General features: G+C 53.5%; 4 protein-coding genes across 4 annotated transcripts; 2 read left to right on the top strand and 2 right to left on the bottom strand.

The window, feature by feature from the left end:
• Window positions 1-832: 832 nt before the first annotated feature.
• Window positions 833-5,779, top strand: LOC113146546 (pre-mRNA splicing factor SR-like 1). The gene is given in 14 exon segments (XM_026334220.1): window positions 833-905; window positions 1,098-1,243; window positions 1,403-1,484; window positions 1,870-1,992; window positions 2,465-2,649; window positions 2,776-2,862; window positions 3,137-3,218; window positions 3,460-3,649; window positions 4,014-4,194; window positions 4,475-4,497; window positions 4,559-4,658; window positions 5,025-5,092; window positions 5,425-5,568; window positions 5,698-5,779. Coding segments are annotated over 14 exon segments (1,566 nt in total).
• A 745-nt stretch (window positions 5,780-6,524) lies between these two features.
• On the bottom strand, window positions 6,525-10,701 carry LOC34623249 (putative mediator of RNA polymerase II transcription subunit 12; the record flags this gene model as incomplete). Its single annotated transcript, XM_026334244.1, has 10 exons — window positions 6,525-6,592; window positions 6,962-7,071; window positions 7,170-7,351; window positions 7,546-7,609; window positions 7,754-7,819; window positions 8,164-8,273; window positions 8,654-8,782; window positions 9,208-9,426; window positions 9,694-9,837; window positions 10,138-10,701. Coding segments are annotated over 10 exons (1,656 nt in total), but the record flags the coding sequence as incomplete, so codon positions are not given.
• An 8,017-nt stretch (window positions 10,702-18,718) lies between these two features.
• On the top strand, window positions 18,719-22,112 carry LOC34623247 (eukaryotic translation initiation factor 3 subunit H). Its single transcript, XM_026334243.1, has 5 exons — window positions 18,719-19,059; window positions 19,830-19,926; window positions 20,456-20,830; window positions 21,096-21,533; window positions 21,900-22,112. Exons 1-5 carry the CDS (start codon window positions 18,719-18,721, stop codon window positions 22,110-22,112), a joined length of 1,464 nt encoding a protein of 487 aa, XP_026190028.1.
• A 462-nt stretch (window positions 22,113-22,574) lies between these two features.
• Window positions 22,575-25,189, bottom strand: LOC34623246. The gene is made up of 6 exons (XM_026334242.1): window positions 24,977-25,189; window positions 24,636-24,913; window positions 24,127-24,234; window positions 23,469-23,846; window positions 23,075-23,178; window positions 22,575-22,810 (listed from the first exon to the last, which is right to left on the bottom strand). Exons 1-6 carry the CDS (start codon window positions 25,187-25,189, stop codon window positions 22,575-22,577), a joined length of 1,317 nt encoding a protein of 438 aa, XP_026190027.1.
• Window positions 25,190-27,133: the final 1,944 nt, after the last annotated feature.

Raw genomic sequence — 27,133 nt, 5'->3', positions numbered from 1 at the left:
GGGTGCCGTGTTGGTGCAGTTGCGGTGTGTATATAGGCAGCAGCGACGTCTGAATAAACAACTGCCAGCAGGGTGTGCGCGCGCTAGTAAATCTGAGGGCAACGTTGGTGTGGGAAGAAGCGGAAACAGCCGCCTCCAGCACCCTCCCCCTCCTATGGCATCATCACGTGGAAGGAAAGGCCGTTTCATGTGTTGCTACAAGACGCCAGGAACCGCTGCTGGAAGTATCGGTGCTGTTGCTACTGCTGTCCTCTTATTTTTGTTGCCGCCGCTGCATGCAGCGGCGTGCGCAGCCGCCGCTACGGCGGCTGCCGGGGCGACGCATGCGCAGGGCCCTGTCTGAAGAAACAAATTTGTTTGTGCGCATCTCTCCTTAACGTTTTTTATTCATATATATATATATCCTTGCGTATTTTTTGTCTACTGTTCAGCTTGTCACCCGTTGCTGCTGCTCCGTGCAGCAGCAGCAACCTCTGCGGAGAGAGAGAAGCACGGGGGTGACTCGTTGGAGGAGTTTAAGTGTACTACATTTAAACGCGGGATTGCTGCTTTAGCCACTAAGGCGTACCCGTGGTAGCAGCAGCGGGAGCAAGGCAGAGAGGGTCGTCGGACTTGAGAGAGAACCGCAGCAGTCGCAGCAGCAGCCAATGCCGCAGTAGCAACTGCCTCAGCAAGTCCAGCGGCAGGGAGCTTGCTTGGTGCGAAGAACAGACATCGCGGGAGTGACTTTATTAGCGGTGGCAGGAGGGCGGTCATTACTTCGGGGAGGACAGACACGACCGCAGTGGCAGTGGCGATTGCACTGCATCACCAGCTGCTTGAGCCGCACAGCATGCAGTATCCCTACGGCAACATAGGGGCCCCTCTGGGGGCCCCTCTCGCTGCTACTCCTCATGCCGGCGTCGGTAGGAGCGACAGACCTTTCGAGCTTCTTGCAGCTGTGGTGTCTTGGCTACAATTGTGCTGCTCCTCCGGCTGCTGCTGCCGGACTGTGCGCGCATTGTAGCTGCATGAGGGGGAGGGGAACTACTGAAAGGAATTCTTTTTCCTTGAAACTGGCCTTGCGCTGCCTTTTCACCGTTGAGTTGCTGCTGCAGCACCACTGTACTACGCGTCTCCGGCTGCGGCAACAGCAGCAGTTGCAGCAGCAGCCCTCGGCGCCACTGCGGCTGCTGCTGCTGCACCCGCCTCAGTAGTCCCCATTGCAGCAGCTGCGCCGGAAGGAGTAGCGGCAGACAAAGACGTGCGTTGTTGAAAGAAATTGCAGACTTCCCTAGAACCGAACTCGCTCCGGCGCATCTCAGTTGGGGGGGTGGGCCTTGTGGTGGTCTCTATGCATGTAGGTAGGCATGTATGTATATACATATAGGTACACGCATATGTGCGTATCTGCTGTGAATAGGGTGATGAGGAGGAGGCTATTGCACGCTGTCACCTTCACACGAAGCCTCAGCTTTCGTGCAAATTCTGCCGCAAGTATAAGAGTGCGCAACTGGTAGCACACCGCATGCCGTCGTCCGTTTCCCTAAACCTAGAAGTTTCCTCTTTTCTCTCCCTTCGTGTCTCGCTCTCTCTGTAGAGCTGTGTCTCTTGGAATATTCTCCTTTGACAGGTTTCGATGCATCTCCCTTCCCTGCCTGTTTGTGCATACCCCTAGTTCGTCTTGGCGAAGTCAGCATGCATGCCGACTTTGCCGTGGGCCTCTTTAACGCAGAATTCACGTTCTCTCTCTCTCCTTTCTTTTCTCTCTCTTTCTCTGTCTTTGCCTTTGCAAAACTGTTTATTGCCCGTCCGTCTCACAGCGCTTTCTGCGTGTGTTGATGTGCCTTGGGGGAATGCAATGCTGCGTTGCTCTGACTGCTGCTGCAGGCTTCACGCAGCAAATGGGTGTTTTGCAACAGCGCGCCATTGCCGCGGAGGAGGAGACACAGAAAAAGAATATGGTGCAGATGACGGACAGCACCACTTACAACGTGAACCAGCTGCTTAGAGGTACTACCCTTGCTGCGCCGGCTGCCGTTTTAGCGAGCGAGCGAGCTAGCTAGCTGCCTGCTGCTGGCAAGGCTGCCTCCTACTCTCACACATCCCACTTCTCAGAAAGGTTTCTAGAGGTCCACGGCTGGAGGGCGCGAACGAGAGGCGTTAAAAAAGTAAATGACTGACTGCCGGCCTGACAGCCAATTTTTGTTCCTTCTCTTTCTCTCTCTCTCTGTCTCTCTCTCTATCTCTCTGCCTTTTGAAGGCTTCCGAACTCGGCGTAACACACGCCAAGCATTCCAAAAGTCTGCAGTTGCGCTTTGCACGGACTTCTTCCACTGCATTCTCCTCCTTATCAGAGGGGAACGGAGGGGGGGAGTTGGCGGAAGGGGTGGGGGTTTGTGTGTGTGTTTCTTCGGCTACCTCTGTGTTGTGCTCGGCTGCCCCTTTTTTCCATCCTTTTGGCATCCTTTGGGAGTGTGCTCAGGCAACATCATGTCCTCTGAGTACTTCAAGTCTTTGCACCAGTTCAAGAGCTTCCAAGAGGTCGTGGAGGAGTTGGCCGCCTTTGCCGAGCACGCAGAGCCGTACTGCGCAGGCAGCACAAGGGCCCCCTCCACTCTTTTCTGCTGTCTCTACAAGCTTTTCACCCTCAAACTAACGGAAAAGCAGGTGCTGACAGAGGCATTTTGCGCCTCTCCCGTGCAGGGCATGCCGCCATGGCAGCGCTTCGTGGCGTCTACTGTACTGCACTATGCTGCACTGTATTGTGCTCTGTACTGCGCTTGTCTGCTGCAGATGCACACCCTCTTGAACAACAGAGACTCTCCCTATGTGCGCTGCACGGGGTTCCTTTACCTTCGCTATGTGCATCCACCCGATCAGGTCTGCTATAGATGCGTGTGCCGCCTTTTTGCAGCTTTCCTTCGGCCTTTGACACTAACCAGTGGACTTGTTCATGCTGCCGCTTCCTCCTAGTGACGGTGGCTGTGATTGGCTGGTTGTTGCTTCTCTGCTGCGTGCTTTGGAGCGCCTTTTGGGTGGCTTCCTTCTTTGGAGGTCCTGATGAGGCGGTGCTTGCTCTCGTCACCTCGCCTGCCTGCAGCTCGCTCCAACTGCCGCTGCTGTGCATTTCTGTGCATGTGTCTTGCCGCTGCAGCTGTGGAAGTGGTATGAGCCGTATTTTCTAGACGATGAGCAATTCACGCCAGGCGCTGACCCCAACCGCGTGGTCTCAATGGGTAAGTCGGGAGCGCTTGTTTTCAAGGACAGAGGGATGGCGGGAGCTTTAGGCACTGACGGCGAGGGCGGCAGGGCAAAATGACAGAAAAACGGCCGGAGCGACACCACAAGGGCCAGTAAGAGAAGTAGGAAATTCGAGAAAAAACGCATGTCCAACGCAGCACTCGGTACACACGGATGCACGTATTCTGTACACTCCGCCATCGCGTGACATCAGAGCTTTGCGCATGCGTTATGCAGGGGAATACATTCAGTCGCTACTGACCGAAGACAAGTACTTTTCAACTGTGCTGCCGCGTCTACCTGTGCTCGTCAAGAATGTGTATGGGGCGCAGCTGATGACGCTGCCTCAACACAGAAAGAGAAAGGCCTTCAATCGGGCACATATTGAGTGCTTCACACCCGCAGCCAAATGCATCGCCCTCTCAAGGTTCGTTCTCCCGATATACGTGTCTGCATGTGCGTTTACCTCTCTGCCCCCACCTAACAGCTAGTATTCATTGGACTCTAGAAGACAACTGAGGATGCCTGCGTGCATGTGAGGCCGCCGAGGTCTTCCTAGCGCCTGCTTGTTCAGCAAGAATGCTTGCCTCGCTTTTGTAGCTAGACTGCGCAGCCGCCGTAAGATAGAGAGAGATGTAGATAGATAGAGATAGGTAGATATAGAGAGAGATATATATATAGAGAGAGAGAGAAAGAGAAAGCGCGTGCTCGTGTGTTCGCCATGCGCCACAGACATGTGCATCGCTCAATTCGTATGCAATATGTGTGTGCTTTGAATTTTTCGATTGCAGCGGTGATTGGCTGGAGGGCGCGGTGGTTTCCGTTGATGCAAAAGGGGTCTGGGTTCGCTTGGAAGACGGCAACGTGGAGTCCATAGATATCGGGCTTGTGCAGCTTCTGTCGTACAAGACGGAAGGCAGCCAGCCGAAGCCGAAGCGAGAGCGCGAGAGGGACAGTCGCAGAAGGAGGTGAGCCGTAGTACGACCGTTATTACTCCCTCCCTCCGGAGGCTGCACTTATGCATACGCATGCAAATCTATGTGCTTCGGTCTCGATATATTTACACACCACGCGCGGACAGACACACGTATCTGTTTGCCTGTATAGTTGGTGTATTTGTATGCGCGCCAGTTAAGCAGATCGCGGTTTCAATTGCAGACTGCACGCATTGAAAAGTTGCCTGCGGGGTCGAGCGCGGGCGTAGTCTTGTATGACCACGGCGTCGTCTGCCGCTTACACGCATCATGCGAAGCGGTGTAGGGAAAGAGCGCGGGAGTGCGCTGCCACTCGAGGCCCACTTCATCCTTCTGTGCCTTGTGCGGCGCTGTTGCTGCAGCCGCAGTCGCAGCGCCGAGAGGAATGCAGCCAAGACGCAGCAGCAGTTGCTTCAAGAATTCCGCAGAAAAGAGCAAGAAAAGGCTTTAGCCACTGGCAAGGTAATTTTTCTCACTGCAGAGCCTCATCCTTCCGCCTCGCGCGTTTATTCAGGCTCTCTTGAAGCCTCCACACTCTCCTACCCGTCCCTCTGTCTGTGGTTCCTTTACTTTGCATCCACGATGCTGTCTTGCTGCAGATCTGCCACCACAGCCTAGCAACTTTCCTTTCCCGTCTACCTCGTTGATGGTGTCTGAGCGTTGTGAAGGCAGTTTTTTCTTCTCTCTTCATCTATACCCATTCCTCTTTCTTGGGACCTCTCGCTCAATTTCCTTCTGTCCTACATGCCCCTAGCACTAGGCGGTGTCTCTCTTTTTGCCCATGTCTACATGTCGCTGGGGCTTTATTGCGTATTGCCACGTCAACAGGACTACGCGCGACGCCCCACATCGTACAAGAGCGCGTTATCTTTGAAGATGACGTCTTCTCGGCATGCGTGAGACTTCCATCTAAAAGGCTACTCATTTGCTCTTCTTGTGTGTGGCCTGGAGAAGCCTCTGTGTGCTGCCTCACGGGCAGCGATGGTGGGGTCGCTTGGTTATCTGTATACCTCTGCGCCCTCCCTCCTCCCCCTAAAGCTATATATACAAATATATACACAAATGTATATACTTACCCTGGCTTTCTGTTGCTGCTGCCGCCCATTGGGGCGCTGCATTGTATGCAACAACAGCTCCTCTCCCTCCCGTTTTACGTACAAGCACCCTTTCCTTTCCTTAAAAGGACGCCCTCAACAAGCAGGGCAAGGCTGTCTATTTTTATTTTCAGGCCCTCCCCTGAGCGACCGCCTGCCTCTCGTCCACATCCTAGATCTGCCCTCGCTCACGCACAACCCCAACAGCAGCAGCAGCAACAACAGACATCGCAGTCGGATGGGCACAACAAGCAGCGCATGTCTTCTCTTGTTGCAAGGTAGGTTTGCAAAGCGATTCCGCTATTACCATCCTTGCCTTGTTCTCTGCCCCACTTTCCCCAGTTATTGCTTTCTGCTTCCTGTTGCCACTATCGCCACTGCTGTTAGTGCTGCTGTTGCTGTCGCAGGTACAGTCGGGTCGGAGGCGAGGGGGCGGACCGTCGGCGTCGCAACGATACAGAAACTCCAGAAGTTATGCGGCTGGGCTAGAGACAAGCGTATCCGCGAGCTCCTTCTGGAAACCTCGCCTCACCTGGCAGCTCTCACATAAGGACATCTGATGCCGCTCTGGCGACAAAAGAGAAAGACACAGAGAAAGACCGAGAGACAGAGACGACAGACAGACACATACACGGAGATAGATAGATAGAGGGAGAGAGAGAGAGAAAGAACGAGGGAGATGCAAAACTAGAAAACAATTCGTTGGTGTGCCTCTGGTGCAGCTCAGAGACCGTAGTTCCTGTGTGGGCGCCGGACATATACATATATATAGATATATACACCATAGAGGGTTTTTTGCTGAATCAGGGCAGACAGTCCTTTCGACTACTGCTGCTGCTACTGCAGACAAGCGCTTTGCTGCTGTTGCAGAGCTAAAGAGACTGCAGCAGCAGCAAAGCGGAGAACGAACGGCTCGTCCTGGGAATGCTTGCTGTAACCGCAGCAGTACTGTGAGAGGCCCGCGATGGGGCTTGTCGTGGCGGCGACTTCTTGGGCGCGTTTCTTTAAACAGCGCCTGCAACTGCAATTAATGCAATTAGTGGCGAATCGACTCTGCATCTGTTTTGCTGCTCTTGTGTCAAGAAGCAGGCTTGCTACGTTTAACTTCGTCCCCGTGCCGCAGAGGCAGCAGCGAGGAATTTTTTGCGTGCACTGCAGCAGTGAAGCGAAAAGCTACCTAGGGCTATTGGGATACGGGTCGAACGCACACGGCAGCCGCTGTTGGTGGTGGCTCTCAGGCGCGAGCAGTCTCGCAGGCTGTGCCTTCGCTGTCGGAGTTCGTGATTGCTGTTGAGAGTGGTGCTGCTGCAAGCCCTGCGGGTGTGCGTGAACGGAGGAAGAGGGCGCCGCTGACTGCCGTAACTGCCATTCGCGAGCGGCAGGACCCGCAGCAGTAGCAGCAGCAGCTGCTGCTGTCGTCCCTTGGGCCCGTGCGTTGCTTCTGGCTGTGGCGAGAAGGTCTCTTTCATGTTGCAGCACTGGGGAGGCATCGATCCGCTGGAGTAGCTGCTGCTGCTGCCGCCACCACGAATGCCAAGGTGCATGGGAAGCTCCTCCTGCAGCGGCCCCCCCCGGGAGGGCCGCTGCAGGCGGAGCCTCAGGAAGTTCTCCCTTACTGCCAGAAGTAGAGAGGCTTTGCTGCTGCAGAACGTTTGGCTGCTGTGGATAAGCCTGCTGCACCCAGGAATGGTGGTGGAAGGGGTGGTGGCGCTGCTGCTGTCTTGGTTGCTGATACGGCGGTTGCTGCAGTTGCAACTGCATGCCTTCGCCCTGGTGGAGGCCTGCAGCAGGCTTGTGTGGCAGCGCATGCGCCATTTTCGTTGCTGTCGTTGCCGTCAGGCCCTGCTGCAGGGGGCCCATTTGCTGCAGCAGCAGCTGCTGCTGCTGCTGCTGCATAACGTTGACGATATGGTGCTCTGCCACAAAGTCTCTCAGAGGCACTAGCCCTGACTCTGTGCGAATGAGAGGGTCTCCTGCCGCCACGGGCAGCGGCACAGCCACGGGCCGTTCTACCTGTCTGTACACCGGAACCGGTCGGGGGCGCGTCACCTCACGCGGCACCTGCAGCAGCACCGCAGACGCCCACGGCAAGCCGCTCCTGGGTAGACAAATGCAACAGTGCATGGCCTGCTCTTTCCTGCGCATCTCTTGGAGGAAACAAAAGGAACACACACGGCAGCAGCGAAGGCGACGAAAGGAGAGCGCGCAACATGAAGGGCTGGGGCAACAAGGGTCAGAAAGCAGTGGAATCGAACCTCCACTGGGACGGCTTCCTCCACAATCCTCTCGGTGTACACAGGTACTTCTCGCTGCACATACCTAGAAAGCGACACACAAGCGGCAAAGCCCCAGAGCGGCGGTGCAAACAGTGAAGCGGTGCCTCACAGCATGCGCGCGCCGATGCCTCTTTTCTCCCCGCTGTGGCTCCTAGTGCTGCTGAGGAGCCCAAGGAAGCTCACTTACTTCGTGACAAAGACGGGTTTTTCGATCTCCTCGTAGACGTCTTGAGGCTGCGGTATCTTTACGTATCTGCAGCAGCAGGGAAATGTGCAGCAGTTTTCGCAAGGGCTGGGATGGTGGGTGGGTGGGGTCGGGCAGCAAACGCGAAAGCAGATCGCGGTTCAGCGCGCGTCTGCAGGGGGCTTTTGCAGATGGCGAACGGCCTATATGGCCTGCAGGGCTGCAGCCTTGCCGGCGGCGTGAGCGCGCGGGAACACTGCCTCTAGGGAATAGCTTATGAACTTCCTTAGCATAAGCAGAGCCTGCCTTGGCAGAAAGCAAGCGGGCCTGTTGTGCGGCGCGTGGGCATCGCTGCCTGTGCCAAAATGCCCCTGCGTGCGGTGGCGGGGGCGACAGAAGTAAAGCGTACACACCTCGGGGTAGGTTTCGGAATTTCCTTGAACACTGTCTTTGGAGGAGCAGGGACGGGAGTCTGCTTGTACACGTAATGCGGTGTGGGAACCTTCACGCGCCGTTCTACGACCTGCAGCATTTCCGCAGAATCACAAGCGCAGTGGGGCGAGAAATCGCCTGAGGGGCCACAAAGCAGCAGACACGCGTGCAACGCGAGACGAGAATTGCGTGTAAAGGCGGCAGAGGGGCAGCTTGCCCCCCCTCGAACAAACACAGCCACAGAGAGCTGCACATGCAGAAGAAACAGCGCTCGAAGCCCAAGAATTCCGAAAAAGCGGCTTCGAAAAGCAAGCGCAGGAGCCTTGGGCATTCTCAACAAAATGGCAGCAGGCATATGCCCGCGCGTCTTTTGGCCCTGAATTCGTTGGCTGAGCCTTGCAGGTGCTCGTAGGTGCTCACAAGGGGTGAGCACCTACGAGGCACGCACGAACAGAGGGGATACGGCCGCACTTGCTGTTGTTTGACTTCAACAATCTTCTGCGTTTGGATCACATTAAGCCGCCGCTGAGGCACTGGCACGGTTACGTCCAAATACTGCACCTGCACTTGGGGGACCTCCACGATTTTCTCAACCGGCACCTGCATTTCGCACCAGCCGCAGCAATACGGCTGCATTGGCAGCGCTGTTTCAGAATATATATATGTATATATATATATATATATATATATATATCTATGTCAGAAGGACCTTGAGGTGGCCCTGTCCAACATCGGGTAGCCTTTTTTGACGTCAGCGTCTCCCGTCTCAGCCGCGCTCATGGCACCCCCACAATCGCCGAAACCACAATTACGTTTCACGTCCTTCGACAGCGCAGGCAGGCATTGCCCATTGAGGAGTGTCAGGCGCAGAAAATGTATCCCACGAGCAGCGCGCACAGCCGCGTGATTGCCAAAGGATGGCCGCCCTTATTGGTGTCGATATGCGGAAACGCATAGCTATACATACACAGACATGGACATGCACATCTTTCTCCACCTACGCCCAAGCACACAGCGGCGCACACCTCTCTATACTGAATTCTCGGGATTTCCACTGTCTTTTGAACTTCAATGTGCTTGTATCTCGGAACGATCTTCTCAACCACATGCACTTTAGGAACTGGCACAATCACCTCCTGGTGCAACACCTGGGGTAGCTCCACTATGCGTTCGCGCTGCTGAATTTGAGGGACTTCTACTGCCCGCTCAACATATTTCTCTACCGGAACCTCAATAATTCGCTCCTGCGAAAACAGACACGGGTCAGGATTGCGACAAGGTGGGGAAGTCGGGTTGGTCACAGAAGACGCTAGGCGCGTTGAGCGCGAAAAGGGTCGCTTACACGCACAGCTCCGCTAAAGTTTGGCAGGCCTCAAAAAGTCATAGTAGAGAATTCTGTACATGCGCGTCTGTATCTTTGCGAGGCAAAGATACAGATGTGCCCACGGAAAGGGCGGGCAGAGCAATAGCAGGGATAGACCAGGGAAGGGCTGAGGGGCCTCCATGAATACCTGTACAACAACCTTCGGAATATTCACAATCTTCTCTTGCTGCACCACATGAGGAACCTCCACAATCTTCTCACGCAGCTGCACCTGAGGAACTTCAGTGATCTTTTCAACGTACTCCACGCGAGGGACCTCCACAACTTTTTCCTGGAATGCAAACAAAAGGCAAACACACACAAATGAACAGGCAGGCAGCACGAGCAGCCGCAGCACTCCCCCTTCCTCCTCTCCGCCCCCCACCAACTTGAAAACGCCTGTCTGTCTGACAACGGACGTTGAAGGGCTCCTAAAAGTGAACACCGGAAAGTACATTTGCCGCCATACACAGCGTCTTCCACGGCTGAAAGCCAGCAGCTACAGCACCTTAACACCAATCAAGCCGCCACGAGCAGCAGCGGCCGCTGTGAAGACAGCACCAAGGGCAGAGGACTCGATCAAAGCGCATACCACAATGCAGGGCTCGCACAAAAACTGCTGGGGAAGAGATGTATCTCTGTCCTGATGCGCTGTATGCAGGTGCTGCATCTGCTGCTGCTGTTGCATCTGCTGCTGCTGTTGCATCTGCTGTTGCTGTTGCATCTGCTGGTGCTGTAGCAGCAGCTGTTGCTGTTGCAGCTGCTGCTGCTGCCCGGAAAGCGTCTCGTCGGAGATGCTCTCCTCTGCGCAGCTTGGCACGCCAGACTCGGGCTGCGTCAGCCAATGGCATGAACCGTTGATAGCGCGAGTGAGGCTCCCACAGGGCCCGCATTGGTTCCCAAGGCTTCGGTGATTTAGTGTGTGTGCTGCCTCATGAGGGGTCGCTGGCTGCCACTGTTGCTGCCGGGGCAGGGGCGACATGTGCTCCTGTTGCTGGAAAGGCTGTTGTTGGTGCAGCGAAGGGACCCCTTGTGGGCTACGAAGGCGCTGGTGTGGAAGACTGCTGGATGGAGCGGCCCCCTGCATTCCGTTCTGCTGCTCCTGCAGCCGCTGCTGCGAGTGTTGTAGCTCCTGCTGCAGCGTCTGCAGCTTCACTTGCTGCATTTGGTGGAGTTGCTGCTGCTGTAGCAGCTGCTGCTGCTGCATGAAGCGGTCCAGATCCGTCATGCTGCGTTCGCCTTGCTGAGGAGTTCCTCTGGAGGCGCCTGCTGGGAACGGCAAGGCTCCAGGACTCTGCAGGCACTGCAGGGCGCTACCACCCGTATCTCCGGAAAGCGCAGGAGGCACCCCCCCATTCCACCTAATGCAGCTGCCCTTATTGTGGGGGCTGCCTTGTAGGATGGCAGAAGTAGGGTTTGTGGTGGCCGTGGGCAGGAAGGGGCCTGCCGTTGTGCTGCTGGTGACGGTCGCTGGTCCCCATCCTCCGGGAAGAGAGTCCTCCCTTTTGACGAGGCCCCCCAAGAGTGGTGATGCAAAGGCGTTAGGGATGGCTAGGGGAGCCTCCATGGCCTCTGCGTGCCCTCGGGGGCTTCAAGGTGCTCGCGCGTGTCTGCGAGTCTCCCCAAGCTCGAGGGTGTGAGCGGAATGTGCGACGCGCCCTCGGGTCGGCCAAGTTGTCGATGGGTGAAACTTTGAAGAGATTCGCCTGTTTAAAAGGGGAATGCAGCTGGAGGGCCCCCTGGTGGCCCTTCTGCAATGTTACAATGGCAGCGTGGGCAGCGTGCTGTGCGGTGAGGGACGCGAGGCCCTGCTGCTCTGTGTATAAACCCCAGAGCAGCAAACGTTCAGTAAAAACTCATACAGGCAAAGTTTTAAATCATTTGGACATAGAAAACGGGCTGTGCATAGCCAGGTCCTCCCCCGCCCTCCAGAACCACCAGACCACGAATCGCACGCTGGCGGTGCTCGGGCGGTCACAGGCGGTATAGGACGACAGTGGGCTTTCTCTCCCAGTAGTCGCCCTTCTGCCTTGGTATTTGATCAGATGTAGATCGACTATTCTTCCTCTGAACAAATTTGCCGTTTCAAGGCGTGATATAACGGAATCCTGGGCAAAATTAACCATGCGGTAAGGTGCCCGAACCAGAGGAGCCCGCTGCAGTCGGCGGCGGTCAGTCCGCGCCTCTAGTACTGAGTCTGCCTTCCCTTAATTCTAGTGAAAATTAGAAGAGGTCGTGTTCTTCTTTCGTTTATTGTAGCTTGTCTCCAGCTTAACTCCCGTTTGCTGCTATTATGGCTGCTAGGGCCTAATGCTGACGAACCGCCAGCACGGCCTGCCCTGTTTCCCTTTCGCTTCCCGCACAATGTGAAGAAAAAATTCTCCTCCTAATACCTGTGTTTGATAGAATGAGAGCATACGGCAATCTGTGGAGGCGAAGGATCCCTGAAGGGGAAGGGGGGGTTTACAAAAGCCCCTGCCCGGGGCTGCCTCCGTTTCCAGGGCTTTAAACATGAAGGACAGTTTGAACCTTGCGTGTGTGCCAAAAAAATTGATTTGATTTCATCTGTAAGTTAAAGTGGCTAATTGCTTATGAAGGATAGGAGTTTCCGCTCCCTAGGTCTCGCTAAAATACCCGAACAGGCGGTTGCGACGTAGACTCCAAGGCTCGCTCAAGGGTGCACCCGCGAGAGGAAAGGTCAGCTTAATCTCCCTTTTAAAACTTCAGCACTGGCTAAATTTGGGCTTTAATCAGCCGCACGTGCCACTTCGAACGTGCAAGAGGCCTGTACTGAGATCTTGTCAAAGAAAACTTTTTGCTCGCGCCACCGCACCACGTCTTGAGCATACTGCAACGATCTATTTCATATGGCAGGAACGTTTGGGTGTTCGTACAGTGGCTGTTTGATCCTGACAATAGGACATGCGCTCCGGTGATCGTAGTGGCTGGGAGGTTCCGATTATCCACATGCCTGGCCTCTCAAGCAAGAGCCATCCAAGGCACACGTGGCAGTGCCTGCAATTTCCCAATAAGACAATCCTCTCCCTAAACCTAGGGTGAGGCCACAGATGATTCGGTCTTCATCATGAAGCGGAGCCTTTTTTTCGAGATAAAAATGGGACAGAGCTGCCCAGCTTACACATTTGCCGAAGATCCGTTGATTAGTATCGCCAATCCGTCCAAATCATTTCCAGGGCTGGGGTGCTTTCCCTTGCGCTTTTGTTAAATCCTTGTTCGCATTGTTCGTGCTCTAGGAGGCAATCATCCCATTAATTGTCGCGGTCATGCGACGCTCCACCTCAGGTTTCTGTGGAGATAATCTAAATTCCAGATTCAACACAGCTTTGGGAGCGTTGTTAGGTACATCTGAAGAAACCTTTTGCCTCTCACTTCCCACGCCTTTGAGGGTCCCCTAATGAGGAAATAAACAACTATGAATGCACTCCCAGCATTTACAGCTAGCTGCACGTGGCATCTAAATCACCAGACAAGCACACAGGATTGCGTGTTTGTGTCCTGAGTTTATATAGCTCTGCAATGAAGAGATACAAACAGGCAAACTTAATGTTCGGCGGTTTACTCAGTTTTATGTAGAATGGAGCTAGTATAATACAAAATTCTTAAGTGTCGCTCAGCCCGCTACACCTTCTTCCGTCGATTTTAAATGCACGCCGTCACATTCCTGTATGTCGGGCTAATGCGTGCAGGACAAAATGGAACTGTTGGCGACTTGTCGCCACTCCGCAGGCAGGCAGAAAAGTGAAAAAAATGTATGTCTGAGTACTACAAATGTGTGTATCTTCCTACCTAAAGAAGTAGAGGGGCAAAAAGATGCACACACTGGCCAACAACGAACGAGGGATCAAATCCGCACGATTCTGGCGGCAAGATGGATCACTGCAGTCAGAACGCTGAAATCTAAGCATTCTGCTAGTAAAAAACAAAGGGCAAGTTTCAAAATTTTTCAGAGTAATCAAAATACACTCTAGTTTATCAATGCCCCAGCCCCTCATACAGCGATTACTGCATGAAGATACAGCCCGTGCACACGGTATAGTCGACCTAAAAGTTCCAAAGAAGCATGACAAACAAATAGGGACAATCTACATTAGAGCGGATGAGCACAAATCTGAGTGTAAACAGCATCTTGGGAAAGATAACCGGAAGCGTTTAGAGCAGCAACCATAGATGAAAGTAGCTAATATATGCAGAGCACGTGCTGGCTCACAACAATTACTACGTAGTACGGAAATCTCTCCCATGGCAAATGGAGTTGTCAAGCAATTAGCGCTGTGAATTTCCCTGCAGACAAGGAACTTCGCAGCCCCTTCTTTAACGACTTAGGCTGGTGTTTACGACTGCATTTCGCTGAAAATTCATGGTCAGTGTGTCTCCAGCGCTCAATTATTCTAGGATTTAGCATTCTTACGGCTCCCTGTGAAGCCTTCGCCTCCACATGGCTATTCAGCCTGGTCGGCGAATTTCGCGTGCACTTCAAAAATTTTAAATCTTCTTCAAGAAGCACATAATGGAAAGCTTGTGGCACCTCCAATTCTTCTAGAAATCGGTAAAATAAAATGGGACATTGAGACTTGGTAGCCGGATAGCAAATTGTCCCAGCCACCTGACCGCAAGCGTCTTCGTCTTGTCACATCTTACCTCATTTCGTAAAACCTGCCAGTGTACCAGGATCAAGTCTCCAGTCTCGAAACACCCAACTGCCCGCCGCTCACCATAATTCCCGTGCGCGTAGTCCACTCTGGCGAATTTACTTTCGTGCAGGCAACCATTTTCTGATTTCCTTCGGTGCTGTGAAGGGCTGCTTATCTCGGCCACAAGGCAGAGACCCGATTCCTAGACGGGGTCGTCAGTATATACCAGGGCTGCAGCACAGCAACGAATTGGTGAGTTAGCGGATTTATTATCCGTCCACTCAGCACAGGAAAGAGGCTCAAGCCAAACATATATATTCCTTTAATTATAGAGCCCCAAATTTTGAAAAAAAAGTGGAGAGGAGGTGCTTTGTGTGCTCATTTGCATCCGGGGTCGTGGTGGTCACATTATGATCGACGTGCAGGCGAGTCATAGGGCCACAACAGAACACACTAGCAAATTTCGTACCCCTGTCCGTCAAGACACTCCCGAGAAATCAGTGAAGCTTCCAGCATGGGGTAAGAATACTTGAGCAACTTTCTTGGCCACAACAAAGCTAGAGCAAGGGGTAAAGGGGGCATATCTTTTGGCTATGTAAACAACAATTTAGATTCTATCCTCACTCGTGACCTTGGGCAGTTTAGCAATAAAGCCACCAGCTAGATCGGGCCAGATGCTTTTGAAAATGGAAGGCGTTGCGAAAGGCCATATGTGTAGGAATTGCAGTTCCAATTACTGACACTCTGGGCATTACAACGCATACTCCCCTGCCGCGAGACGCATCACAGGCCACCAAAAGGACAGCGATATCTTTTACACTATAGTTTGAATTCCATTGTGGCCCGAATCACCACGATCACCTGCTTTTCACAAGCAGCATTAAAAGGCAAGACCTATATGTACTAATAACGGAGTCCTTGCTTTGTGTTGAGCCACGGTAGGCCATTCTCAACGCGGTAGTGCTTCACCCCTTTGCCATAGGGGTTGGGCAATAGAGGCATATGCATTGGGGCCAAGCGCAGAGGACTCACGCAATGTCAATCAATCCGTAAAAAGACACATACGAGAGGCTGCGCTACACAATGGGGAATTGCTGGGGTGTCAGGAGAGCGTGTCGGTGACCGCGTTGATTCTGCAAAGTCGCTTTGCAGGCGTTCAAGCCACCGAGCAACTCTAGGACTATCGATATCTTGAAAACTCTTTGCAAGATACAGTAAAAGATAGTAGTTGGTCTAGAGAGCAAAATGACTTTCACATGAATAGTGCTGGCGTTTTCCACGTGCCACCACACCGCGTAGAGTTTCTCCTTCCTCCTTACATGGTGCTTGGTCATGGTGAAGCGACGAGAGTGACAAGCAAATCACAACTCAAAGTCTTTAAGAAAGGACCGCACCTACCGCTACGCCGCTAGCGTCAGCTCTTAAAAAGAAGTGACATCCAAAACGGGGCAGTGCGATCAGGGGAAGAAAAAAACGGCGGCCAACATGCTTCCTTCGTGCGGCATCAGCATCCCAGTCTCAGACCGCTCTTTCTCTAGTAGATCAGTCAAATGGGCAACAATCCGAGCAAATCCGGGAATAAAATTTTAGTACTGAGATGCAAGCCTGGAGAACTTCACAATCTTTGGGGAGGAGCAAGGGCGAAGGCAGCCGGCTCTAACGCATTTCCTTCAGCCGCAATATGGAATCCTGGAGACAGTATTTTGACGAAAACAAGCACTTTCTTGCCTTTAGATGCAGCCAATCGACCGCAACATCTGAAGCGCACGTCATAGACATTCTAGAATCTCTTTAACCCTTTCTGTTAAATCCGAAAACCTCCTGCAAGTACACAGTCCCCCAGTTTTTTTTGGTTCCAACACGAGTTTATGCCAAAAAGCGCTAGTCGATTCTTACACTGCCGCCTTTCAACAAATCATTCGCCTACCGTTCAGTCTCCTCTTATACTGTGGAGATTGCTGATACTGCGGAATATAACTTGGGACTGACTTAGGAATTTGCTCAATATGGTGCAGTGGACGACCAGTAGGTTGCGAGCTGATACCAGACAATGCTGCACATGTATTGTCAATTCATGTGTGCGCCTGCCTCAAATAAAATAATGCACACGGTGCTTTTCTCCGTGGTAGTCTTTACCAGAGTCCCATATCACCTGTAGTGCAATCAGCAGGTTAGAGCCTTTAGAATATAAGTTACTGGTTGTGTTGGATCTGATCCACTTTATGAAACGCAACTTGCCATTGATTTTGAAAGAGTCCGTTGTCGTCTTGAACCTCCCGTTGAACTGGTCCTCAATTGACAAGTAGGGTCCCCATTGAGGCACTGGAGCTCCTCCATTTGTCCTCTACCATACCCATCTCCTTCAAATCGTTAAGGGATCCGAGTCCTCTGCTGCACATCCTGAACGGAGCGTTAGACATACGGAATATGTGATGTCCTTGCAAGTCCCGTCGTGTAGATTTCGACATTACGCAAGCAAGTTGTTTTTCAAAAAGTTGGGCTTACTCCCCAAGGACGTATCTTATTGACCGGAAACTGTGGCGAAGAATGACAACGTAGCTCTTGTCAGGACATTTCACTACAATTGCTACCTAACAGTCACTCTCTGGAAGGCATTCCTTAGTCCAAAAATTGCAAGTATGGGGCTTCTATACGTGTGTTGATTAGTTCGTCTGAAGATTCGAGGACCATTTCAGACTAGTAGACAAAGTTTTTTGTCTTGATATACCCTCTGCTTGATAGTAGTCTCAATGGCTAGAAAGGCCTCTTGCTCCTGTTAGAATACACCAACTCTTCTCTTTTATCGATATTTATCACAGAGCCCTTAGCACTTGGACACGCATAGGGAGGCAACCTAATTTAGGCTTATCTTTCGTTAACTCGCAATTTCAGCCCTCTGCTTGCGAGACAGAGTATCTCGGGTTTTCGGTTTGCTTATCAATGAAAGAAACTATTCCAATGCCCTTTGACTTCATGCCAAAAATCATGTAACGCTGCAGTTTTGCTGACGTACAACCAGCCCTTTTTGTTTCGAGCTCAATTAAAAGTCATAACTCCAGATATGAGCTCCTGGTTTTGAAGAGGCAAATATTTCTAGCCTTGATACAAGAGAACCATCCCAAAGTAGAGAAGAATTCCGGACCCCCGGGAAGGCTACTTCTGTATAGAAACGCATTCTGGATGCGCGAGAGCTCTTACCGCACTGCCGCCTGGTACAGTCAATTAGCGGTAATTATAGGGTCTTTCAAGTGGATAAAGGCATTCTCCTCAGTGTACTGTTCCCAAAACTCGGAGAGTTTCCACGCACTAGTTGTCTTCAAGTACGAATCACTGGAGAATTGACTGCGTTGGTTTTTCTGTGTGAAAATATGTTTTATCGCAGAATACTGATCACTTGATACTAGAAGACCTCACGTTGGGTGCGCGTGCGCTAAATGTGATGTGCAGCTAGCTGTGAATGCTCGGGGTTTTGGAGGTTGCAGCTACGCGCACCTTAGCTCTCCCCCTCCCCGCATGTCGACGATTCTGAGGAGCGTGGCCAGGCGGAGGCGTGATTTTTTTTGAGGCATACTCAACAGCTCTCTACTAGGTGTGTATAGAATGCGGAGTTGAATTCCTCCCAACGGAGAAGGATGAAGAAATACACCATTGGAAGGCTGCTGCTCTAGGCATCACTCCCCATCTATCAACAGTGTAGAAGTCCCTTAGGTTCAGTTTTGCAGGGACCATGAAAAGGGCCAGTATACAGGGACACGCAGCGTTAAGGGTACGTTGAAGGAGTCAGATCATCCAATGGAGGGCGTATCCTGTCTGCTCCCATTCACGCCTATCAAGGTGTTCGTAGACCTCGGAGAGTACTGTTGCACGTGCGATTTTTCGAGGCTTTTCTTTGGTTTGTCAAGGAGCAGACACAAAATTCTGATGTGAAGCAGCTCATAACGGCCAACCAGCTTCGCACAACGGTAAATGGATTGGAGAAACCCTACCAATTTTCGTGACAGCAGAATCCTAGGCGTCCTGCTGACCCTCTATACTATTGTTACGGGTGCATGCTTTAGCGCCCCTAGCGTGTGCAACTGTTAGAGTCCTGATGATTCGGGCAGTGGCGGGCACTGGGTCTTTGAGAGTTCTGAGAAGAATTGCCCGTTCGAGGCCCCTAGCCCTTCCCCTTGCCTTCACTATTGCATTGGTGCAAATCCAAATAATATCCACCAGGCTTTGTGGCGAAGGACCAAGGGTCTTGGATGCAGTGTCTGCGCGCAGCTCCCAGGGCCGCTGTGTGGGGGCGGGGCTGGGCCACCTCGCTGAACCCGAGGCATGTTGGGGTGTACTGCCCAAAGAAGCCCTCGCGCTTCGAGTTCGCCGTCGTGTTCTTCACTTTCTGTCCTTCTCTCTTTTCCACTTTCTGCTTCTCCTCGCTGGAGGCTGCTGCTGCTGCTGCCGTGTCCGCCACTGCCGCGGCTTGGGCACTGTTGAACTGGCACGCTTGGCGCTCCGGTCCGCAAGTCCTCTGTCGCAATCATGAGTAAATACGTGCCTCCCCACCTGCGCGTTGGCGGGGGCTCTGCAGCCGCCCCGGCGAGTGCCTCTGCGCCCTCAGGCGCCATCGATGCAGCAGCAGCAGTCAACAATCTTTTGCGGGCTCGTGCGGCGGAGGACGCGGGGGCACCCCCAGCTTTGGACGGGAGTTCCTCTGGAGCTGGAGGCTCTCCTGGGGGCGCTGGCCAGGGGGCTTGGGGAGCTTGGGGCCGAGGCGCTGCAGTCCTACGAACCAACAAGCCGAAGCCTCAACAGAGGAGCACCACCCTGAGGGTCGTGGAAGTTGATTCCCTTGTCATCATGAAGATTCTCAAGCACTGGCGGTGAGTGCTCTCCACATTGGGCTTAGGATCGAGCCTTGCCAGCGATCTTGTTGCGCTCTGGAACGCTGGGGTCGTCCCGCTGGTGTGCCCGTTCACGGCGACCTCCCCTACTGCCCCGCCCCCCTCCTTTTCGTTGGCTGTAAAAAGACTCTATCGACCAGCTGGCTGCACTCCTTCCTCATGCACCGGTTGCTGCGCCCCTGTGTCTCCGCAAACCTTCCCCAATGTATGCGCGTATGTGCGGACCGCGCTCTCTTGGTCATTCCCCCGATTTCACTGCTCCATGTGCCTATCCGCCTTCATCGCAATGTCGCTTCGTATTGCGCTTGGGCCGGCTGCCCTCCCTCCCCTTCTGGTGCAAGAGGGGCTTGGCTCCCATTGTTGCAATTTCCATTTCGGTTTATGAGGCGTACTGCCGGGAGGGCTGGCCATCAGCACTGAGCCCTTGCTAGCGCTCATATCGATGTTTATTGGCACCTTGTATGCATACGTCCTCTTCACGAGTTGGTCAGAGGTCTGTATGCCCTGCCTTCGTTTTCGCGTTCACTTTCCTCGTTTCGTGCTACTTTTCGTGTCTGCTGTATAGGTTCCCATCTTTCCGTAACGACCATCTTTAATGAACGCCCCACTTTTGTTCCTTCTTGCCGTTGCACATTTGCTACCGAACCGCATCACAAGGAGCTTTTGCGTCTTTTTGTGCGTCCAGTCCCTCTGTATGGAGCCCGCCGCTTCTTGCGCTCCCTTGCTGCCCTGCGCTCTGTTTCTTTCAGAGACTTCCATCCGCTGCCGGTAAACGGCCAGTTGCTAGGAACTGAAACCCGCGATAAACTGGAAGTGACAAATTGTTTCCCTCTTCCCCAGAAGAAGGTGCGCGCACATCTCACTGCCTGCGGCTCTGCGTCTCGCCCTCCCCTTTGCTCTTTTGCGTGGTCTCGAGGAACCCGTTTGCTCCTCATACGCCTCTGCTTCACGACTTCCTGAGCCTTTCTATCTTTTCCTCTTGCACAGCTTCCCGGTAGCCCCCCCTTAGCAGTGATCACTCTCCACGTTGTTTGCCACTGGAGCTGTCCATGGTTCTTGAGCGCCCCTCCCGGGCCGAAGGACTGGGAGAGGGGCATTGCCCTTCCACAGAGAGGGCGTCAGCGCCACGCTATCGCTGCTAGGCGGCATGCAGCGTCGTGTTCTTCTGCTTGAACAGTGCAAGGCGGGGTAGGGGGCCTCTGTTGAGACGCTTTGTAGCCTCTGTAGCTGTGGCACTGCGCGTGTGTGTTTGGGTGATAAACGCTGCCGGCTTACCGCCTAACTTCTCAACCAAATATTCGTTGTATCTATCTCCCTCTACTCGTTTTTCGCTAGTTAGTTGGGCCCGCGTGCGTCCGTCCCTGTGCGGCTGCAGGAGGTGCTATCGGCTTTGCAGCAAGAGAAGATTTCGGGAGACCTTGAGGAGCGGGTGGATGAAGAGTTTGATCGCTATCAGGACAGAATGGCGGAGTTAATGCACGACCTGAACGTGGACTGCTTTACGGTTGGCTGGTATCTTACGGTTTCCTTCTCGGAAGCGCTACAGAAGGAGATAATCGAAAGCCTCGTGGCCTACCAAGAATTGGTAGATCGAGCTGTACTGCTCGCGTTCGATCCCCAAAGGCTCTCGAATGGCCGCATTCCGTTCAAGGCCTACAGAGTGAAGCCCGAGTTTCTCCCACTCTTCCATGCATATGAAGCGGATGTCGCTCAATACAGCAAAATCACGGCTGCCGATATCCTTGTGGAGGTGCGTTGATATCCCTTCTCTAGTGCCGCTCTCGCTTTCTTCACCTCTTTTGCACGACTCTTTTTTTCTGTGTTCCTCTATTGCGCGCCCAGCAAGGGCGGGGCTCGTGCTGCTCACGGTGACCACTCGCTTCTGTGGTGCGCATGCATGCATGGGCACGATGCCTATATGTATGTACGTGTGTAGATGGGTGTATATATTCATGCATGCGTATAATCTTTATGTAGCCACTCATGTATGTATGTATGTATGTATGCCTATGCAGGTGCCGGTAACCCTGCGGAATGCCTTTTTATCGGAGGCATTTTTCCTTGAGTGGAGCAACAGGTCATCTTTGTCTGCATCCTCGCTCTGCTGGGGGACACCACAGCCTTCGTCCCTGGAGAGGGGCATTGGTCAGGTATCTTTGTGCTTGGACCTCTTGGGCGAGGAGCAAGAGAAGGTGCAGCGGTATCAGCGAGACAGCTTGCGGCAGCAGCAGTTGCAGAAGCAGCTCACCGAGAGGCGCCGTCTCGAGAACGAGCAAAGGAGGCTAAAAGGCGAACCACTTCTGCCTGCAGAGCCTGAGGGTCTATCCATGCGGCCTGTTGAAGTGCCTTCCCTGTTGCCCTCGCTCCTGCTGCAAGCCCAAGTTGGGCAGCACGTGCAGCAAATCTCCGATGCGTGTGGCGACAGCCTGAAAAAGATGTTCCTGCTGAACTATGCGAGCCAGCCGCAGAAGGAGGCTACGGAATAAGTGCGGGATTTTTCAACGCAGCAATCGGTTGAGTGTGATATGCGCGTGTGCTTGCATTTTTGTGCAGGCACATGCGCATGCACGTTTAGATCTGTGCTACGGCTGTTGTATTCGTTTTCTTGTGCACTTGCCTGCCTTCCTGTGCGCACACTTGTTCGCGTCTCTCCTTGGGAGAGGGGCTGGCTGGGGCAACGCGCGCCAGGCGTGTGCCGCGCAGGGCTGTGCTTTGGAATCTGGTTAACAAGGCTACTGGCATTCACATGATGCGCATGCCAATAAAGGAAAACCTTATAAAATTCTATATCTATATGCCTATCTCATCATACACCGCAGGCCAATCAGGGTGTCAGGGATGCATGCTCACAGCGCTTGCAGCTAGAGTCACATCGAGAGCCGGGGGCTATAGAGACCAGTGACAACAGGAGAGCCTTGGGGGCGATGTTTGAGGTAGAGGAGATGCTTTGGGGAGAGACCACGCCTGCTGGCGCTGCTGGAACTATGGCAATAGGGCAGGGCACTCAGTGGGGGCAGACACGCACGGATTAAAGCAGCAACAGATATCGACTGCTATAATGCGCAATCGCATCCCAATAAAACTGCATTTACGACGAGTCTGCGCGCGGAATAAAGCACTAGGCGGCGCCTAGCACTTCTAGGCACCACCACTTGGTGGCAGCAACATTGAGCGGCCTTCTCAACAGGCTACAACCAGGTGACCCTGAGATCACCGTGCTCTTGGCTCAATTCCCCAAGGCGCCTTAAAGTGGCTGGGGAAGCCGTACTGTGCGGGAGGCCCTTCTCCTTCAAAAGGACGGCCAACTGTGTGTCAGCTGAGGTTGCACAAAACAACCTTGTAGGCGTGCAGAGGCCCTCCTAGTTTACAGGGTGCAGAGGAGGGGGCGACATGCCTTGACTGGACGGGTAGACACTCCATGCACTACACAAGAGCACCAACCAGTAACGGCCAGCCCTTTCGTCGCCAGTGTGGCCTTCGCAATGTGCGTTGCATTACTTTTTTGCGGTGCCCGTTCCCATCTTTTGCTTTTTGCTTGGCTGGAAGAAGTCAGTGAGGGGCCTCGAGTTGCAGCTTGACCGTTTAGCTGCTGCTGCAGACGCCTTCGTTGTCGTTGCTGTTGCTGCTGCTGCCTGGGGTGCAGGGGTGCAGGGAGATACGCATATGAGGCCTTTCGTGCGGATGCTGCCCATTGTAGGGGAAACAGCATAGTAATGCACTGCCAGATCCACTGAACACAAACACATACACAGAAGAAGGCTCACCGACCTTAATGCATGAGGGACTGAAGCCCGAGTACTTTGCTGCAAGGCGACAGAGAGTTGCGCAATTCAGAAGATGCAGGCGGAGATCTTCTGGAGGCAAACAGAGAGACAGATCGGAGCAGGGGAACAATCGTAAGCCAGGACAGAAAACGCGCCATGGAATTGAAAACAAGGATATGCTGAAAAGAAGAGGCAAAACATGCAGCAGGTGTTGTGCGGTGTGTGCTGACTGAGCTGCTTAGCCTGAGCCTCAAGGTCTCCCCGAATTGCAGAGAAAGGCAGCGACATCTCCAGCCACATGGCAGCACCCTCAGGAGACAGCAGCAGCGGCATCCTGAAACACACACGAAAAAATATAAACCCCAAGAAGGCCTGCATGCCCTTTCTCGACTCTCCCGTCGCCCCTGCCGAGGAAGAACAACAAAAACAAAGACTTCTTCTTCAAGAAGATACACGAGAGGTCCAGTAGCAGGCTGCCGCTGCAACGCGCGACCACGAGGCACCGTCAGCAGCTGCTCCCCCAGCCCAACTGGTGGCAGCAACTGCACACGCGTGGCAACAGCAGCAGCACCATATATCCACGACAGTAGAGAATGCAGCAGTACGGGCAGTATGCTGCTAGACCTGTCGTGTATCTTCTCCATGGGAGTTCCCTTCGCGCTCATTGTGACGACTGCAATGGACACGGGACTGGGCTTGCTGGTCTGGCTCTTGCTCGTGAGGTCCTTTTCGGAGTATGCTGGAATGTACAGACACCCTAGGAGCATGGGGGCCTCTGAGGGGCCAAGCACGCTGGGGATATTGTTATACTTGCCACCACAGCTGTACTGGATGCCGCTGTGGCTGCTGCCGGAGCAGCAAGGCTCCTGCTTTGCATCGCCGTGTTTCACTGGCGCCTTTGTCGGCCTTTTAGGAATGGGGGTTTCTGCAACCATGACAAGTGTGGAAAGCGCAACCGATGAGATGGCATAAACAGCACCCTTGCCCGCAGCAGGAGACAAACTGCGCTGCGTGCTGCCGTCCGTTGGTGCGGCCTTGCGCGAAGAAAAGCAGCGAGAGTCGCACATGCATGCACGCGCAGCAGCAGCAACGCCGCGAAAAAAGCGCATTAGCTCCGCATGGCAAGAAAAGCATCACGAGCAGCGTCTGATAAAGCCGCTTCTTTGGCACACACTCGACAAGCTAGACTAGGTAGGGGGCCCCCAACTGCCACAACCCGCGCATACGCTGGAAGAGGCTAGTAAGCCGCAGTACGTCAACGGACTTACGAAGCAGCTTTTGCTTCATTCTGAAGAAGAATGGTTGCCGCTGCGCGTTCTTGTCTTTAGGCCTTAGCCACTCGAAGAAGCCATCGACCAGCAGCACGCAGCGCCGCCTGTCGACTAAGCCCCTGTGACACGAAGCAGCGCACATTAACAGAGGCTGCTGAGCTTCGGAATAACTGGATAGAAGAAAGGTCGCGTGTGAGCAAAGTTGCTAGCCATGAAACGCACTCGCAAGCTGGCGAAGAAACACTCTAAGTTCAAGGGCCTTGCCGACAAGGGCGTATGCTAAGGCTAGGCGCTACAGGCCTTTTAAAAAAACAGTGGAGCAGGAGATATACGTTGCTGCTCCTGATGCTTTCCGTACGATCACGCTCCAGCATCTTTTAAACGTCTGCAGGCCTGCGAGCCCTTAGAGCGCTAGCTGCTGCAGTCGCTGTAATACCGTTACCATTTTGAGGAACTGGGGCCGTGCATGGAGACAACAGACAGCAACTGCATGCAACATTTGTGCTGCTCGCGCAAGTACCTGAAGGCTCTACTTGTCTGAGCGGTCTCAATGCGGGCATTCGAGGGGGTGAGATCGCTTCCGTGCAGCTGGAGACCCCATGCAGCAGCCACGACACTCCTGCTGCATGGGGTCTTCCCCTCCTGCTGCGGCAGCTCCCTTGGCTGCGGTGGAAGAATTACCGGAAGTCTGGTGGAAGGGGGCAGATTGCAGCCGTTAACCGGGTACTGCAGGAGCGACACATCGAGGAGGCCGGCAGCTGCAAGGGATGCACAGCTGCTGCAGGCGGCAGCCGTTGCTTCTTTCTCTGTTCGTGTTGCTGCCAGCGATTCGCCTTCCGAGAAAGCCTTAGTCGTTGCTGCCAGTGTCAGGGCTCTGGCCGCTGTTCCTCCGTCCGAGCGGAGCTTTTGAGGCAATGCTCCCTCTTTCCCTTCATCGGAAACTTCGGTCTTTGAGCCCTTCTTCTGCACATTGTCCTTCTCCTGTTGTTCCTGTGGTTGCGGATCGCCTGCATTGAGGCCCGCTATGACACACAGGCGGTGAGTATGAAACGTGCAAGACACACGGCCGCACATGTTCTCGAAGCCCCTGCCACTAAGGCGTAGATTGCGTGTGTATATATGTACATGTACATTGAGCAGTGGTTAGGTCTGTTTGATGCGACCCTATGGATTTTTTGGTTGCTTAATATCTGTTTCAATGAATATCGTAGGAAAAAATATTGCCAGCACCCAAATTCGCACAGTGGCTGCTCGGCCCGCCACGTACATTGAGCAGCGGCTCTAACCGACGGCGAAGCCCCCAGCAGCCGCGTCAGTTGGGCCTCTTCCGTCAGTATATCCCAGATACAGAGCCTGAAAGCCGAGCCAAAGATCAAGCAATGTGTTCTAATGCGTTCGATTCTACAGTCGCTCCACCCGTTCTTCTACAACCTAAAAGAGGCTCGCCTGATAACCCAGCTGTTGAATCTCCCTCAGTCTGTGAAGGCCGCCAGGCATCTTCTCCCGGGCGATCTGAGTGCCTTCTCTATTTGCATGCGGCAAAAGCGGCCTTTTAGAGGCTGTAGAAACGTGCTAATCAATGCCTCCAGAGTTTCAACTCCTTTGGCAGACAGCTAGTGCAATGTAGCTTCCGTATTGGGAACGTCAACGGGGACGCACTGAAAGGGATCTTACTCTCAGGGGTGTGAGTGCACATGGCAGGGTTTTTCTTAAAGTACCTCATCCATTCTTTGAGGCCTCGCAGAGGAGAGTCTCTTGGGGGTGTCTTCGCAGGCGTCCTTCCACGCTTTGGGGCCCTTGCCAGCTATGAGCCCTTGTACGACTCCGCTAGCGTAGGTGAGCAACAGCTAAGTAATAGCGAAAGGGGAACACTAAGAGGGGAATGTAGTGAAAGAAAGAGAGGTCCACAACGAAACAGGGAATCTTGCCCGCGTTCGCTCGCTGTTTGTACTATTATATGGCACCTAATTCTTTTGGCCGCCAAAGAAATGTATGCGGCCAAGCCTTTGCCCCTCTCCCTATTGCACGTCTTAATTAGTGAGCCCTGGCAGTTTCTCCTTAATTCCACATATATTTCCATCGCGAATGGGGTGGAAGCGCTCGCCGTGACCCGTAAACCGCTTCCTGCTGACAAGATTTCTTTGTCTATAGCAACACGTTCTGTCCCAGTGCCTCCGGGTGACGCTAGTTTACTGTCGCTTTACGCTAAAGTAGCGACTTGGGCGCGTAGAGCCACATCCTGCTGCTAAGGCTCGCAGTGGTCTCTAGGAGCGAATGCTTTCATGGGTCCTTTCGCAGCTCGCGCGTTTGTGGGGGGCTTTAGGTGGCATGTGAATAGCACTGTAGGACAGCTCCCAGTACAAGAAAAATGGCGAGACCCCGTTACAGGCTCTGCTTTATGAAAGCTTGTTTCCTTCCTCCTGCGCCCGAGAGTGTCCGTAGATGAATTTGGAACCCACCGAAGCAACAGGACTTTAGTGAGGTTTTTCTCCCCGATTTGCCTGCGCAGAGAGTCGAGATGTTTATTTCCTTCCAAAATCTTTCCAACTTGGTGCTGACTCCAGCTACTTCCGGCAACACATGCCTGGCGCTCTCTCAGGAGGAAGATTCCTTCCTGTTCGCCAGACGGCCCCGTTCCGTGCTCAGTTGCTGCCATTTAAGATGTTACACGTGCCCCCTACAGAAACATTCTTTTCTCTGAAGTAAATGCCGCACCGACTGTGCGCAAGCCTCGCAAAAAAATGAGCTTTTGTTGCCTACAGATGGCTGTACTCACCAGGAGGGCTGACCTACACGACAACGTTGTTACTTTAAGCCCCCGAACGCCCGTGCCATGCTGCAGTGTAAAGGGTTCGCAGTGGAAGAAGGCAACATTGGCCCCCCTGTAGGAAGTGCGCTGCGCCATTTGTGCCTCCAAAAGGTCCCCCTCTGCTGCTGTCAGGCTATCCAGCTCCTGAGGCGACCGACGAGCCTCCTGCAGGGGAAGCAGCATGTTGTTGCTAGAAGCTGGACCGAAGG

The sequence above is a fragment of the Cyclospora cayetanensis genome, unplaced genomic scaffold (assembly GCF_002999335.1).
Source record: "Cyclospora cayetanensis isolate NF1_C8 unplaced genomic scaffold, CcayRef3 CcayRef3_contig_39, whole genome shotgun sequence".
Lineage (NCBI taxonomy): Eukaryota > Apicomplexa > Conoidasida > Eucoccidiorida > Eimeriidae > Cyclospora > Cyclospora cayetanensis.
This window is presented reverse-complemented; position numbering and strand designations above follow the sequence as displayed.

Coding starts and splice junctions, on each gene's coding strand:
- LOC34623247 (XM_026334243.1), top strand. CDS start 18,719: ATGAGTAAATACGTGCCTCCCCACCTGCGCGTTGGCGGGGGCTCTGCA. Junction 20,831..21,095: donor CTGCCGATATCCTTGTGGAG/GTGCGTTGATAT, acceptor ATGCCTATGCAG/GTGCCGGTAACCCTGCGGAA. Junction 21,534..21,899: donor AGATGTTCCTGCTGAACTAT/GCGAGCCAGCCG, acceptor CATACACCGCAG/GCCAATCAGGGTGTCAGGGA.
- LOC34623246 (XM_026334242.1), bottom strand. CDS start 25,189: ATGTGCGGCCGTGTGTCTTGCACGTTTCATACTCACCGCCTGTGTGTC. Junction 24,914..24,976: donor CGGCCAGAGCCCTGACACTG/GCAGCAACGACT, acceptor ACAGAGAAAGAA/GCAACGGCTGCCGCCTGCAG. Junction 24,235..24,635: donor CAGACAAGTAGAGCCTTCAG/GTACTTGCGCGA, acceptor TTCGTGTCACAG/GGGCTTAGTCGACAGGCGGC.